Here is a 15,579-nt window from a genome sequence, read left to right as displayed (position 1 = left end):
AATAAGACAACAGGTAGAGGAAAAGCTGTGGACTCAGATGCGCTGGATTCATTCTATGACTGACTAGCTTGTGTTCTTAGACAACTAATTTTCTTGAGTCATCGTTTCTTCACTGGTAACATGGGCAAATCCTTTCTTTCAAGGTTGCTGTCAGAGTTAGGTGAGACAACTTAGCTAAAATGCCTGGTATAGGGTAGCTAATTTCTTTACTGAGATATAAATGACGATCAAAAGTTGTATATATTTAAGGTATACAACCTGATAGCCTTATACACATAAACGTTATGAACTATTCACGATCGCCAAGCCAATCAACATATCCATCACCTCATATCTTTATTATTTCCCTTTTTCCCCCTTTGTGGTGGGAACACCAAAGATGTACCCTCTTAGCAAATTTCAGGTGTGCAATACAATATTGCAACTCTAGTCACATCGCTGTATACCATGTCTCCAGAAACTATTCAACTTCTTGTTCCCCTTTTTTGGCTTCACCCTGAGACAACTTAGCAAACCCTAGTTGCCCGCTCTCTGTCCTGGCAGGATTCCCTGTGTCACCCCACATCTCTATTTCTTATCATGGACATCGTCCATATTGCTCTGGATATGGTGAGAGTCCCAACCCTTTAAGGTGCACGTCTGCTGCTAAGGGATTCAACTATAGGGGGCCTGAGAGATGAAAGGCACTGGTCTCATACAATGCTTTCCATGAACAAAACACAACGGGGTGGCTAAACATCAGGAACCAGGCGTTAGGGGGCCATTTCTGACTTTGCTTCTGAGCTGGTCACACAATATTTGAAATCCCCACCTCAGTTACAAAACAGGGCCAAGTACATTTGCTGTGTATGAACCCTACAGGGATGTTTGATGGATTTGCAAATTACTTTGGAGCTCTCCAATGAAAGGTGCTATAAATTTAAATCACACAACCAGGAGAAAACACACTCAGGATAAGCCACTCTGAGTAACCTAGTTTCTTTCCTAAGCATAAGCCAACACTCTTGAGATTCATGGGAGGAGCTTCCTCTGAGTGGGGATTTTGAGATGTCTGGGAATGACAATGCTGTCATATTCACAACGAATAGTTTCATCCCTGAATAAGTTATTCAGTGCCCATGGGGCACTCTGCAAAGAAGCAAATGGCCACGTATTTCCAGAGTCCAGTGTGAAAGCCTACTTTCAGTTTTAAAAGAGATTTGGGAGAAGACATTTATCTGAAATCCTTTATGTTTAAACCTTCAGAAGAGAGAATCTGTAAAATCATTTCCAACAAGCTTAAATGATGACATCACTAATTCTTATGAATAAGTCTCAGTGGTTCTAAAAAAAACCTGTTTTGCACTGTGGCCCCTCCAGCAATATCCTTGTTTCCTTGCATGAAGAGATGCTGAGAAAACGCACAGAGAGCGTCTAAATGTTAAGAGAATAAAGGCTTTGGCGGGGGTTGGTGCGAGACAATCTTAAAAGAAGGTGCCTTGCTTCTTTCTTAGAAAAACTGGCATAATTTTCATGACCTCTCTTGAAAGAGATCCCCAATTTTCAAAAGACCAGCTAACCCAAACCTTCCCCTTGCTGGATGTAGGTGAAACAATGATAGGAAGCATAGCAATTAACTGCCTTTCTGTCTTGGAAGATGGAGGTGAATATTTGAGGCCTAAAAATGACAACTGAAGCTCAAGAAACTCCGAATCCTATTAATTTTGAGTGAATAAACAAATGAATCAATAAGGTACACATCACTGGTTTATTCATTCAGTTATTTATTAATTCAATAAATAACTGTGGTCATCTATTGTGTGTCCCAGACCCCCCTGGGGGAGGCGCTAAGCAGTTTCAAAACCCTTGATGGTGTCTCACTAAAGCAACCAGTGGGATTTATCAACATCTAAGACAAGCTTCAAGCTGTGCCACGCGATCCCTCGAGATTTGGGAGGTTGACGGAAGCAGGTAAATGTAACGAAAATGCATCTGCTATCGGTGCTTCTGAAAAATTCCAACTGCTGGTGCTATGATGGGTACAATATTTTCCTAAAGTGTCCACTGAGAATCATTCTGACCTTTCTCTAAGGGCTTTCTCATGGGTACATCCCTCAGGGTGGAAAAAGTAAGGAACCGACAAGATACTGATACGGACGAGAAAAGCCTAGACTACTTCCATTCAGGGACTTCCTGGAACTCCCTATATTGCATTACACGCCGCCTCTTCCCGTGTCTAAGACGTATTTTCCAGGGTTCCCGGACCAGAAAGTTCACTCCTTACCTGTTCTGTAGCCGGTGTTGTTAAGATACACAGCAAAAGTCCGAGGTTCATGCATCGCCTGCCACGAGGGTGAAGAGCAGTTCTCATTGTTGGTGAAGACGTTGTGGTTGTGCACGTACTTCCCGGTGAGCATGGAGGACCGGGACGGGCAGCACATGGGCGTGGTCACAAAGGCATTGGTGAAGGTGGTCCCCCCATGCTCCATGATCTTTCTCGTTTTGTTCATGACTTGCAGGGACCCTGAAATGCACAATCCCAGCATTGTTTAGCAGTGCGCCCCCCCCACAAACACTCATTTATGTCTTGTCACTCAGTGACTCTGTTCCCCTGATTTATTAATTTCCTCCCCTGGGCTTGAAGGAGTCTATAATTTCACCAGCTCTCATTTCCAGCACGAAATTAAACATGTGGGATCCTACCATCTCAAGTATTTTGCAGAATAATAAACACATTTCAGCTTCTCCCCTTCTTAATCACAATAAAAAAAGAAAAATAAAAAAAAAGGGGCAGCCTAATCTGATAATTAAAGCTAGACTTCTAGATATGGAGCAGATTCAAAGGCCAGCCGCCCTTTGAAGATTACCAGAGAACAATAGCCTGTTACACAGAGCATCAACCCCGGAGCCCACCCCACAGGCACAAAGCTAGTGACACTGCAGAGACAACTAGTGTTTTAATCATAGGAAATAAAAGAGGCAAAAAAAAAATTTTTTTTATTAAGCATAAGTCCCTCTATGCTTAATAAATAAGCCTGTATTTAATTAAAAAAACAAACAAAAAAACCCCTTCAATGTAACTTGGTATCCTACGGCAAACTCCCCAAATGCCTGCCACTTTTTCTACCAGGATAGCACTGCCAGTTTATATTTTCACCTGTTTACATGTAATTTTAAAAGACAGGTTGTGTTCTTGTGAAAGAGCTACAATTCGAATCCACTCCAAAGTATTTGTTTAGGAGCACAATCTTCCATTTTAACGGTAAAAGATGAAACTGTAACATAAGATTGCAGAGGAAGAAAAAAAAATTCGATTTCGATTACCCTATCCAGCCAAACACTGCCGCTGAAACACATCCAAATACTGCAGAAAAAAAGCACAGGCCAGAATTCAATAGCCTTTTCAGAACTTGTCAAGAAATGCACTACAGAGCACTACAGCCAGGCCCACTGCATTTGATTCCTGGAGCCTCACATTTCCAACAGGTCCCCACTTCTTCCAAAGAAAGGGAGAAAGTCTGTGCAGTTTTCCAGCAAGTGAAGGAAATCGTAATGCAAACCAGGCAAGCATTCAGAGGAGGAGAGACGTGTGCCACCGTCCAAAGAGCCACAGTTAGCCTGATTTTTTTCACATACCAGCTTTTACCCTTCATGTGAAACATAGAAAAACAGGAGGAAGGTTTCGAATTGGGTCTTTTTTAGAGTTCCCTAAAATATGCTTCACTTTGGAGGACTCCTAACTGCCTTTTCCAAACCTCTGGATGTCTTCAGGGGCTCAGGCAACCTTTCTGTAATCAGTGAATAACGGAGAGAGCGCCTATTTCATGCGGAACATTCTATCAACCTTTCACTCTGGGCTGGTCCCCAAGTGTAGCATTAACAAAGGAAATGGAAAATGGTGCGCTGCCTCTGGTCTTCAGTAGTAAACTACCTAGAAGAGAATGAACACATAAAAATCTCTTGGAGATATCTGCAAAGCAACTTACACACAAGAGTGTGGATACAGCAGTGTCTCTGAGGATAGAGGGGACCGGGAGTGAATGTCTCATGCGAGTTCTGAAGCAAGAGATGAGGACAAGCGGAAGGAGAGGAGGAAGAAAAACGTGGATGGGCGAAATGGATTGTGGGGAGAATGGGAGGATGCTAAGAAGTAAGTCGAGTGACAAGCACGGCACTCTGATGTCCTGGAATCGAAAAAGAAATGGCGGAGTCTTGTGATGAGATGTGGGAGGTGGAGTTAGCAAAGAGCTGGGAGGTTGCGTAGAGATATTTGGATCTGACAGAATAGACAAAATGAAGGCAGAGTTGGCAAAGGCATGAACAACATGCTAAGAAAAAGTCTTTGAGAGGTGCTGCTGTGGCAACGTGGCAATGGAGGGCATGTTCAGAGGAGGGGACAGGCTGGACCATCGAGGGTAGAGCCAAGAAGTAGCTAAAGCCATCTGGGTATGAGGTGAAAAGAACCTGAACTGGATTGTGTCTAAAAATAGAGCGATTCTCAGAAGCAGACCCAAGAGACTTCGTAATGCATCAGAAGGCTAGGAGTTGACTAATACCTCAAAGTTTTTGGCATGGGAAGAAGACCGCAGAAGAAATTGTTTCGCTGTTGGTCAAGAAGTAACTAAAAAGAAATATGCACTATAGAAGACCATTTTAGAATCGCTGCATTTTACATTTGTGTTGGCTGATCATATAGGGGGAAACATCCTGGACAGAAATACATGAGTAGGATCATGGGGTTGGGGAGAGAGTCCCAGGTTTGATGAAGAATCTAAAGATGCTAAAATCTGTTCACTTCATCCTCTCTCCTCTTTAGATCTCTGTAGTGCTTACTGACTGTGATATCTTGAATTTTGGGAAAATTCAGCAAACACTGTTGATGGACTTTCATTGCCTAGTATCATCTTCATTTCAAAGGATGAGCTCTTTGAGTTTCCTTTCTGAGCCTAATTCCTAGCTGAATATAAATTAGAAAAAAATAGAGCTGGAGGCCATCTTCCAAGGTCCTGAATCACAAAGCTACAATCTTCAATTCACAGACTAATTTGGATGACAAATATGGGACAATAGGTGAAGGCCTGATCTAATGTTAAATAATATATAAACAGGGTAAAATGTAGCCCAGTTCAAAATTTCTGGAATTATCCCAGCCAGGACTCTTGCCTCATTCTAAGGATCACACGTTTCTTAATTAACTAAACTGACTGTGTCGAGGTCCTCAACAATCCCTGCCAAGGCTCTGCTTCCAACCAGTCCCCATGTCAAAGGGACCGATGAAGACATTTGGTCCCCACCGAGACCACTGCAGTTTCACCACTGGGGCTCCTGAAAGTGAGCATCTGGCTTGAAGTTTCTCAGTAAAGAGAAGATTCGGAGACAATCTTCCCCCAACTTTAAAAATCACCCGGAGAGCACGTTAAATGGCAGAATTCTGGGCCCACCCAGAGAGATTGACTTAGGAAGACCAAGGAAGGGCCAGCGAATTTCTAACATGCTCCCTGTCCACGGGCCACACCTGGAGAAGTATTCTAGGCTGGACACAGAATCAGGGATGCCTAGAGCTGGGAGAGACTTTAGTGGCTGCCTTGTTTGAAGTGACCCAAGTGGCTAGACCACTTCCAAAGCTGTAAGATGCTGTAGACAGAAGAAACCACTTTTCACACTTACTCTCAGGTTCTCCATTAAGTGCTTCACCTACATCAACCCATGTAATCCTGACAATAACACTTTGTAGTGGGTGCTATTATTTATTGTTCCCATATCAGGGATGATGCAAATGGTTCAGAGGGTGAGACAACTAGTGTTTTAATCATAGGAAATAAAAGAGGCAAAAAAAAATTTTTTTTATTAAGCATAAGTCCCTCTATGCTTAATAAACAAGCCTGTGGACTCTTACGGGAGATACTAACAGACACTAATGCCTGCCTCCTGCTCTCTTAAGGACTGAAGTGATCTCAGTAGCTGAGGCCCCTGTGAAGGATGAGAGGGCTAAGACGTGTCTGTCTTCAGTCGCTGACAGCCATATCGGTATTAAACATGGCCTCTGATCTCGGTGCATTCTCTGGCTAGACGCGGATGATGGAGCACAGGGATCATACCTCTTCCCTCTGCTGAGGTGAGGTAAGCTCAAAGCCCCTCCTTCTTTATGGTGGTGCAATGATTATTATGGTGGTGCACTGCCTTCCATCGCCATGCAATCGCCCCACTGATTTTTCCGTAGGAAACGCTGCCGAAAGCTATTCTGTAATAAAACGCATACTTATGCATTTATGGTTGTTGAGAAGAGTGGACAGGACAACATCCTGTCCTATCGTTGGAATGGTGACAACGTCCCTTTGTTTTAAGCTGAAGCTCCTCACGTCTCTGGGTTTCAGGCCTTTGGTGCCTAAAATGCAAATAGTGCTGGTTCTTAGTTATTAGAACTATCATTGCAGAAGGATGATAGGAAGCTTAAAACTTGTAACAATAATCCCAAGGCAGGGCTTAGGAAGATAAGAACGAGAAGAGAAAGAAGCCTGAACTTGAACTTGTGGGGAGACACCTGGATTTTGCCACAGATTGGCTTGAGCACGCCACTCACCCTCTTTTGATGTGTTTCTCACCTGTAAAATGGAGCAAATAACAGCTCCCCTGCCTAGTTCACAGGCTCACTGAGGAGCAAAGGGCACGGGGCCGCGATTTCGCCTTGTGCTCACCTCAGTCCCACCACATTTAGTATTCTCCTGCCTTTTCCATCTCCCTCTCTGTAATCTACATCTCAATTCCAAAAGCTGGGATGAAAGTAGAGATGTCACCATAGACTGAACGTGTCCCAGAAAATCCATCTGGTGAAACTTAAGGCCCCATGTGTCCACATTAGGAGGCGGGGCCTATGGGAGGTGATTAGGTCATAGGGGAGGAACCCTCATGGGTGGGATTAGTGCCCTCATAAAAGAGACCCAGAGAGCTAGCTCCCTTGTCCCTTCCACCATGTGGGAACACAGTGAAAAGAACAGCCATCTATAAACCAGGAAGGGGGCCATCACCAGATACCGAATCTGCTGGCCCCTTGGTCTTGGACTTCCCAGCCTGTAGAACTGTGAGAAATAAACCTAAGTTGTTGATAAGCCACGAAGCCACCCAGCCTATATAGGGTGTCTCATTACAGTAGCCTGAATGGACGAAGACAGAGGTCAACTTCTGTTTTATTCCTGAAGACTTAAAATGTTAATGCTGGCTTGCAGTTAAGCCCATCGAATCTTTCCCTCTCCACACAAACTGCCCCCCCTGCCCCCCCCCCCCAAGCAAGAAGCCTGACTTCATTATCATTTAATGTTGTCCTGCGAGGTGGAAGCCTGACAGGGATGCTATGAAGTGACTGTAATTAGTCCCACAGCTGGCGTGGGGGCACTGCTGACCAGGCTGGCTTGAGGACAGGGGAGGTCTAGGCCACAGCTGAGTCCGAAGACTGCCAAGAAAAGCTGTCCCAGTGCCAGAGTTCCAGATTGGGACTGGAGACCTCTACCCCATTGCTCCTGCCAGGGTGGGGAGGCTATGACAGCCTGCTGCTAGGTCAGCGGTGACTGGGGCCCGAGGTTGGGGGGTGGGGGGGTGGGAGTGGCACTCTTTGGGAATCTGCAAGAACTACCAGGTTTCCAAGTTGGGTGGTGTTAAAAATCCAGGCTCTAGGAAGAATACTTTGGATGGAGTATGTGATCGGTTATTGGAGCTGGACGGAAGCATGGCCAGGAATTTAAAGCATTCTACACCCTCCAACCCATGTATTCCCAAATCATCTGTGCAAAAAAGGTCAGGAGGGAGATAACGTCCCACTCATCTGAATGACTTTCTCAAAGTCACATAGAGAGCTTGAAGTGTTGTATTCACATGTGAAACTTTACAGCAAAGCTTTTCTTGTTGTGATTCAACTATCTTAGCGTTTGATTATTCAATATTTTATACTACCAAACATTAAAAGTTTCATCAAGCCTATTTATCATGTCCAAGAAAACTCACAAAACCTGAAATTCAATAATAACTGCTGTCATCACCATCCCTTAAGGAAATTGCAGGCACGTGGAATTCACATATACCTGGCTTCCAAGAGAGACACCCCGTCTCCCCACCGTGTGGATTGTAATGGTACATGGCTTGGTGAGTGACAACAACAAGGAAACACAACCCTGATTAATTACACAGGGTTGTTTTTAGATGGCATTGTCTTATGATGAGGTAAGGTTAATGCTTTAATTATATAAATGGTCAGTATTAAATACATCACTGCTATCTTTTCATATGCCAACTGCTAAGTATGGAACCTTAAACAGGGACATTTCCCATATAAAAAGTGGCTTTACTGGTCTAGTGAATATTTTAATTCTGAAACATAAGACAAAAATAACATGATAAGACAGTATACCTTCTTCTACCCAAACTGTGGAATCGGTAGGAAAAAAAAAACCAAACCAGATGTTTCGGCTAAAACCAGTGGAGGAAAAACAAGTTGGGGAAAGAAGGACCAAGAAGCAGATAATAAATCTGTCTGGAATGTTTCTAGGCCTCTAGGACTCATTATTTTTTCCTTCCAAAGAGCAAAAGGCCATTAAAAGTGGAGACTAGTTTCTCAGGGGAATGGACATTAAATGCCTACAGAGCTAGACAGAGAAGGTAAGCAAGTGAGGCAGCCAGGTATAAGAAAAATCTCAGGGCTCTTGCCTTTTCAGTTTTTTAAACTTGATAGCCATGCAGGTGCATAGAACTCTTTCCTGGCATAAGAAAAGCCACCGCATGGGCATGATGACAAATGGCTACTGCCTAGGTTTTGGGGAGCAATGGAGAATGATGGTGACCGTGATGTCCTGGGGAGGAAATGCCCCATATAATGGGGGCAGCTTTCACCCCTTTCCAGCATCTAATAGATCGTTGCCTTGTGGAAATGGAAGACCTCATTCTTCTGAATTTCCAAGAAAAGTTGGAACCTGGATTTTTGTTTTCCCCCTAAAATCGCCTGATTTTTAAAATGTTGCCTTGATTTTGCAAACTGTGCTGGTCAAGTAAAAGACATCTATGGGCTAGCTCTAGACTGCAGAGCCCATTTGTGACCTTTGCTTTAAAGAAACAAAGTATTTCCATGTATTCATGGTTTCTTACTAATGCTATGATCTGAGAGAAGCATTGGTGAGGTCAGCATTATTAAAATGTTAGCATCAGCCCAGTTTCCTAAGAATATAAGAAATGCCACATCAAGTCGGATCAGGAGTCCAATCAGCTCAATGATTTGTTTCTCAGAGTAGCACCAAGGGAGCATTTGGGACAGATTTAGAACCTCATCTCTTTGGCTCCAGTCCCCAAAGGTTAGGGGAGTCCAACAGGATTTCTGATTTTCTTGTTTTTGATTCATAAATGATCTCAAGTTCAGGGACATACCAGTATAAACAACACGTCTCCTAGTTTTACTGAAGCTTAACATTTGATCATAGTGGCTTCAGATATATTTTTAAATTTTAAAATAAAATGTGGCTACTGTCCACGTTCTTGGTTACTACTCCTTCTCCAGAAATACCATCATCCGAAACTTTATGTGGGCCATCTCCATGTGTGCTTTCTTAGCTTAAAAAAGTGTACACCTTCCACCCATTACCTTAGCCTAAAAACCTGAGCTATGTACAGGTGAACAATCTCTTAAGTTGTAGGGAAAACAAATAATCCAGAAGGGGACCATTAACCTTGTTTAATCTTTCCACATTGTAAGTTTTCTTCTGGAATGATGATCTTTGTCCTACCCACCCAACTTGGGTGGGATGACAATAAAATGAAATAACGAGAATGAATGTTCTTTGGAGAAAGATAAAGTGTTATCCACATGCACTTTCATTAATGAATTCCTTACATGTCTTACACCCTTCACAAAGTATAGTTTATTTTATTGTCCTCAAAGTTGGAGTGGCCTCTATTCCTCCTGAATAGGAGCTGTCCTTCCCAGCTTGATTTCATAAACTTTGATGACAACCCTTCTCAGCCTTTGTCTTTCCAGACGAAGAAGTAGAATTATTTTATTTTTTCCCAAAAGGAAAAGTGTTGTATTACAGTTTTCCTAATTGTTTTTCTAAGCCGTTCCTAAGTCTGTTATATTTCTCTGGAGGCACAGTAGCCAAAATTACCTGCAGTATTACAGGTACAAAAAGTTTTGCTTAGATGAATATTTATTCAAGCATTTGGTAAACGTAATTACACGTAAGTAAACAAAACAAAACCCAACCATATCAAAACCACAATGATATGCCACCTCACACCCATCAGGATAGCTATTATCAAGAAACAAAAACAACAAGAAAATAACAAGTGCTGGTGAGGATGTGGAGAAACTGGACCCCTATTGCACTGCTGGTAGGAATGTAAAATGATGCAGTTGCTGAGGAAAAGTTTGGAGGTTCCTAAAAAAGTTAAAAATGAAATGACCAAATTGTCCAGCAATCCCACTTCTGGATATAAACCACAAAGAATTGAAAAGCAGGATCTCAAAGAGATATTTATAAAACTATGTTCATAGTAATGCTATTCACAATAAGTGGAAGCAACTCAACTTTCTATTAACAGGTGAATGGATAAAACAAAACACGACACACACACACACACACACACACACACGAATAGTATTCAGCCTTCAAAAGGAAGGAAATTTTGATACATGCTATGACATACATGAATCTTGAGGAAAGACATTATGCTAAATGAAATAAGCCAGTCATGAAAAGACAAATACTATATGATTCCACTTATATGAAGTACTTAGTGTAGTCAAATTCATAGAGACAGGAAGGAGAATGGTGGTGGCCAGGGGCTGGAGGTATGGGAAGTAGTTGTTTAATGGATAGAGAGTTTTAACTTTGCAAGCTGAAAAGAGTTTTAGAGATTAGTTGAACAACAATGTGAATATACTTAACATTACTGAACGGTACACACTTAAAAATGGCTTGGATGGTAAACAAACAAACAAACAAACAAACAAACAAACAAAAAGAACCAAAACCAACTGAAGTCTAGGGCAGTAAGATTCACGAGAGATGATGAGAACATCACAAAAAGCTACGCAAAAGTCTCCAACAAGCAGTACCCACTACCGAGAGCATAGTTTTCCTGCTGAGAAAGGAGATCTCTAAACGTTTTACCCACGAGTCACTGTGGTTCATCAACTTGTTTTGCCAACAAGATAATAAGACCCATCTTATGCTTCCGTTACCTCTCTCACAGCACCTAGACGGTTACTAAGCATTTACAGGTTGTCTTAGGAAAGGCTCAATAACTATTTCTCGATGGGCTGATTGATTGAAGGGAACGCGTTTAAAATGCAGCTGTGGAGACGCGGACCTAACACAGGTCCTGATGTCACCATTTCCTAGCTCGCCACAGCCTACGTAACTTCTCTAGGCCTCATTTTTCTAAGGCACGCATTAAGGCGACTAACAGTTACAACCTCATTGAATTACTGTGAAGATTAAATGAGCGGTTGCGTAGCACAGTGTCTGTCTAGAAAATCAAGGAAAGAGGTAAAGGTAAATATGTAAGAAACAGCTGGGTTGATTGAACCTGGTCTGTGACCCTTTACCATGTACTCCCATGCCTCCAACAGAGGCTGGTACTTAGTAATTGCTCAGTAAGGAGTTCCTGAATGAAAGATACATCTATCAAACAATTCCTTAGTTTATTTTAAAGACAAGGACTCTATACTCAAGAGGTAAATCGTGACGGATACCTGTATTCATTTCTGGGAACTGTTACTTTTTCAGGCCCTCGTAGCTCTATTTCAGGTTTATTTAGCACCTACTATATCTTCAGCAGTCTCAGCATCAGGATTGCAACATAAGACAAAACACACTCCCCTACCCGCTAGTTGCTCTCAGTCAAGGGGAAGAGACAAGTATGGAAGCACAGGATGGATTAAGGGCCACACCTGGGGCATGTCCGAGGTGGTGTAAAGGAAAGTTCCAGCGACCTTGTGAGAGGGGAGTACAGTGTCGATGAGGGAAGACCCCCAAGGGGAAGGCATTCGAACAGGGTCGGGAAGAGCAGATAGGGCTTCTCCAGGTGGAGAAAGCGGGGAAAGGCAGAGAGGGTGAGATGTGCAAAGGCATGAAATACAGGTGAGGGAGATGAAGCCACCAGACACCTTCCGGGGAAGTGTAAGTTGTTTCCATGAAGCACAGGGAAAAGGGGGAGAAGGGAAGAACCCTTACAGAGACGGGTGGGGGTGAGACGGCCCAGAGCTCACTGGCTTGCAGAGGAGAGGGGAGGCGAGGGAAAAGCTGGGGGAGAAGGGGAGGGTCTATGGATCTCGGCTATGGTGACAGGGATGGATATGAGAGATGTTAAGGAAGGTGAATTCATTTTACTTGCTCTGTAGTAAGCGGTGCAAAACTTAAACCACCAGCCACATACATACTAAAGTCAGACCTGCAAGACTTTTCATGTTGGCATATTGCCTGGAAATATACACCACTGTTTAAAAAGTGAAGTGAGAAAGAGAAGACTGTATGAGTCAATCTCAATGGTCATTACCTCTGCTGGCTTTAGTGCATTTGCTTCCCGCTGAACCCAAGGAGTTAACTTTGCTGGAACCCCACGCTTTGGTTTCAAAACTGCAAATCAAAGTCCTTTTCCAAACAGATCGAGTTCCAGCGTGGAGGGTTTTCTCCTCCAGAGCTCTAGCCAGAGGAGCTCCGTGGAGAAGGCAGGTGCTCTGGTAGCACCGAGTCTATAAAATACTTGTGACAGCCAAGTTGAGTATGGTGGCTAGATAAGCATAGCTGAGTGATGCCTGAGAGTGAGGAATTGGGGTCCAGAAATGGAAATGAGTGGTGGTGACAACGTGTCAGGGCAAGATTTTATCAGTCCTATGGTACCATAAAAAAACTTGACCCTAGCTTCCGGTCGAGGCCATGGGGCTGGGCCAATACAGGAGAAGGTGAGAAGATGCGAAACCCAGTCAGATGATACAGAAGCTAAGGTGGAACTACCAGATTTCAGGAGGCTTTCTAAGTGATCTAGAATGAGTGCAGAGGAGCTAAGTCTTCAAAAAGGCATCATCTCTAAGAGGGTAGTAGTGAATTAATACCAGAAGGGATAGAGAATGTCGTAACTTTCAATTACCTAACAATTATTACAAGCTGTGAATAGATTAATCATAAACCATTGAAAGTTCCTCTAGGATCTATCTATGTTTATATACATTGCATAGAATCACAGTCATAATCTCATACCCTTTGGAACAACTTTGCCCAAATATTTAAAAAAACAAAAAACCCCCACCATTTTTGACCAAGAGTTTTCAAGGTACACAATCAACCCTTTGACTCCTGTAGTATTTAATCTGGGCTTCCTACCCCCCTCCACCCTCCTTTTCTCCTGGACCCCTCCCCAGGCTGCTTCAAAAGCTTAAGACCAGAAAAACAGTGTGGAAACACAAGCCACAATGCCTTCTATACTCAATACGGGTTCATTTTATAAACTAGGTTGTTGGTTAAGGTTAAGTGCTAAACCCCAAAATGTCCACTGACAGTTACTGATAAAGAAGAAAAGTCAGCAGATCCCTTGAGCAAAAGAGGCTAACAAGCGAGCAACCCAGCGCCTCACCCAGCTCCACATCTTGGTCATCAGTGAGCACAAGGATAATGTTGGGTCGGATGTTTTTCCGTTCCTGCGGTATGCGTCCTCGGAACCTCGGGGATCTGACAGTCGAACAGAGGTTCCCCAGCAGTTCTGCGCCCAGGACGGCCAAAACCAGAGCCCAGCACGAATACTTCATTGTGTTTGGTCCAATGTCGCAAAACCGACAAAACGTCTCAGCCTCCTGGTTTCTGCAGGTCTGGGCAGTCAGAGAAAAAGCGAGAGGGGGAGACTGAAATGAAATCCAAACTCCAAGCACAGTTGCAGAAAAAGGGCTTCAGCTAAGTGAGAACTGGCACATAAGCTGGCAGAGAAAGGGCCGACATGAGTCACAAGCGGCAAACCCTCACAGGCGTTGGGTAGTTTTTTAAGCACTTGATTATTTTGCAAATTCACTTTTGTCCTTTATTCTCCTTCCAACTTTTCCTGTTTCAGTGCACTGCCAAAATATCATTTCCAACGCGGGGCTCGAGTGTAAAAGCTTTCTGACAAGAGCTAATACCTTGAATTAGGTATCCTGGTTGAAAAATCAATTTCTATACCCAGAGGTGTTCAGAACATCTGCAGATGGGGTCCTGGAAGGGGGAGAAGAAAAAAATACAAAGAAAACATCAGTCAAGGATTTTGATACAGGTGTTTGGTCTGAAGTGGTCTCTTAAAACACACACACACACACACACACACACACACACACACACACTTACTTTATCTGCACTCCAAAAGGGAGAAAAAGGAGGAAACAACCTTCAGAACTGCTAACAAATGACTCAACCTCTTCATCCCATAATCAGCTCCATAAAACGGAGCCAAGGGTATTATCTCCTCTCACACTCTAATTGTACTTTAAACACCCCCAAGAAAACTGATGATTAATCAGGAAGACGCAGCGGTGCCTGTCCAACCACAGTCTTTTGGAGAGTGCACCTGTGGGGCAGGTGACACCGCGGCACGAGGGGGTGTGTTGGGGGAGCGTTAACTCACCTGCGTAAGACACTGAGTACTTATCACAGCAGAATGCAACACAAAGCTGTCACTTGTCACCTGCATTATGTCACTCACTACCCAGGAAGAGTTCTTTTTGCTGACAAAGACTTCATAGTAAGTGACTGGGAGGGCAACCTTTCCCAGCCTCCAAAAAGCTCCTCGCTGCCCTCCATCAATCATCAGGGGAAGAGGCGCTTCCTCCAAGCACGGCTGGTCCCTGTGTCCAGCCCGTGTGCTCAGTGCGCTGGCGCCAAAGGGGACAGAGCCCTCCTTCGACTGTCAGCACCAGCCTCACTATTATCAGGACCTGCTGCAGCGCCACCAGCACAGAGGTTGTGCTTTGCTGCAGCGGATCTAAACCCGCAGAGCAAAATGATTGACGGCTTCCAGGCTGGGGGTGAGAGGCTAGCCTTCCAATTCAAAACATAAAAAAGACCCAGAGGGGAGCACTGTACAAGAGGGGAGCTGGAAAGGGTTGGAAAATGCCCCCTTCGCTTTAGAACACTAACCTGCTGCAAGCTTTCCCCTTGGACTTCTAAAAGATAGCGAAGGACTCACTAAGCAAAAACCAAAACATAAAACTGTCCCTTGGATGTCAGGAGGGAAGGTCTGCATGGAAATTTAGGCTGCCCTTAAATTAATTAGACAGCAGCCCACTTCATCAGGGCGTCTGTCCCTGCACACCTGAGGTTCTATTTTGATTTGCAACAATAAACTGGCGTCAGATAAATAAATGTAATGAAGCAAGTGTGAGCATTGCATAGCAGGAGGAAAAGGACTCCGTGGCTCCCTTCCATGCCTTAAATTCTGGAGGGTGGCATGGGGCAGTGAAAGAAGAAAGACTGTGCACTGTTTACCTCAGCCACATGCAGTATTTTGTTTACACACACACCCCCCTATTATTTTAAACTTTATGAGCTGTTTTGTAAACAGTTCTAATGCTTTTCATTCTGCAGCCTGTAATTACTCTGGGGG

At 43.7% G+C, this 15,579-nt stretch overlaps 1 protein-coding gene across 4 annotated transcripts in view; it reads right to left on the bottom strand.

Moving 5' to 3' along the window:
* Positions 1 to 15,579, bottom strand: part of SULF1 (sulfatase 1) — a 159,095-nt gene that overhangs the window by 53,737 nt on the left and 89,779 nt on the right. For 3 of the 4 annotated variants that reach the window (XM_019627013.1, XM_019627016.1, XM_019627012.1), the window contains 3 exons: positions 14,123 to 14,195; positions 13,588 to 13,819; positions 2,264 to 2,503 (listed from right to left, as the gene is read on the bottom strand). In XM_019627013.1, coding sequence (XP_019482558.1) covers positions 2,264 to 2,503; positions 13,588 to 13,759 — 412 coding nt within the window. In that variant the 5' untranslated portion in view covers positions 13,760 to 13,819; positions 14,123 to 14,195. Of the gene's footprint in view, positions 1 to 2,263; positions 2,504 to 13,587; positions 13,820 to 14,122; positions 14,196 to 14,601; positions 14,831 to 15,579 lie in introns of those variants that run through there. The other variant, XM_019627015.1, reaches the window with a different exon arrangement.

This window comes from Hipposideros armiger, unplaced genomic scaffold, assembly GCF_001890085.2.
Source record: "Hipposideros armiger isolate ML-2016 unplaced genomic scaffold, ASM189008v1 scaffold_698, whole genome shotgun sequence".
NCBI lineage: Eukaryota > Metazoa > Chordata > Mammalia > Chiroptera > Hipposideridae > Hipposideros > Hipposideros armiger.
Note: the sequence above shows the minus strand (reverse complement) of the source record. Positions and strands in the feature narration are given on the sequence as shown.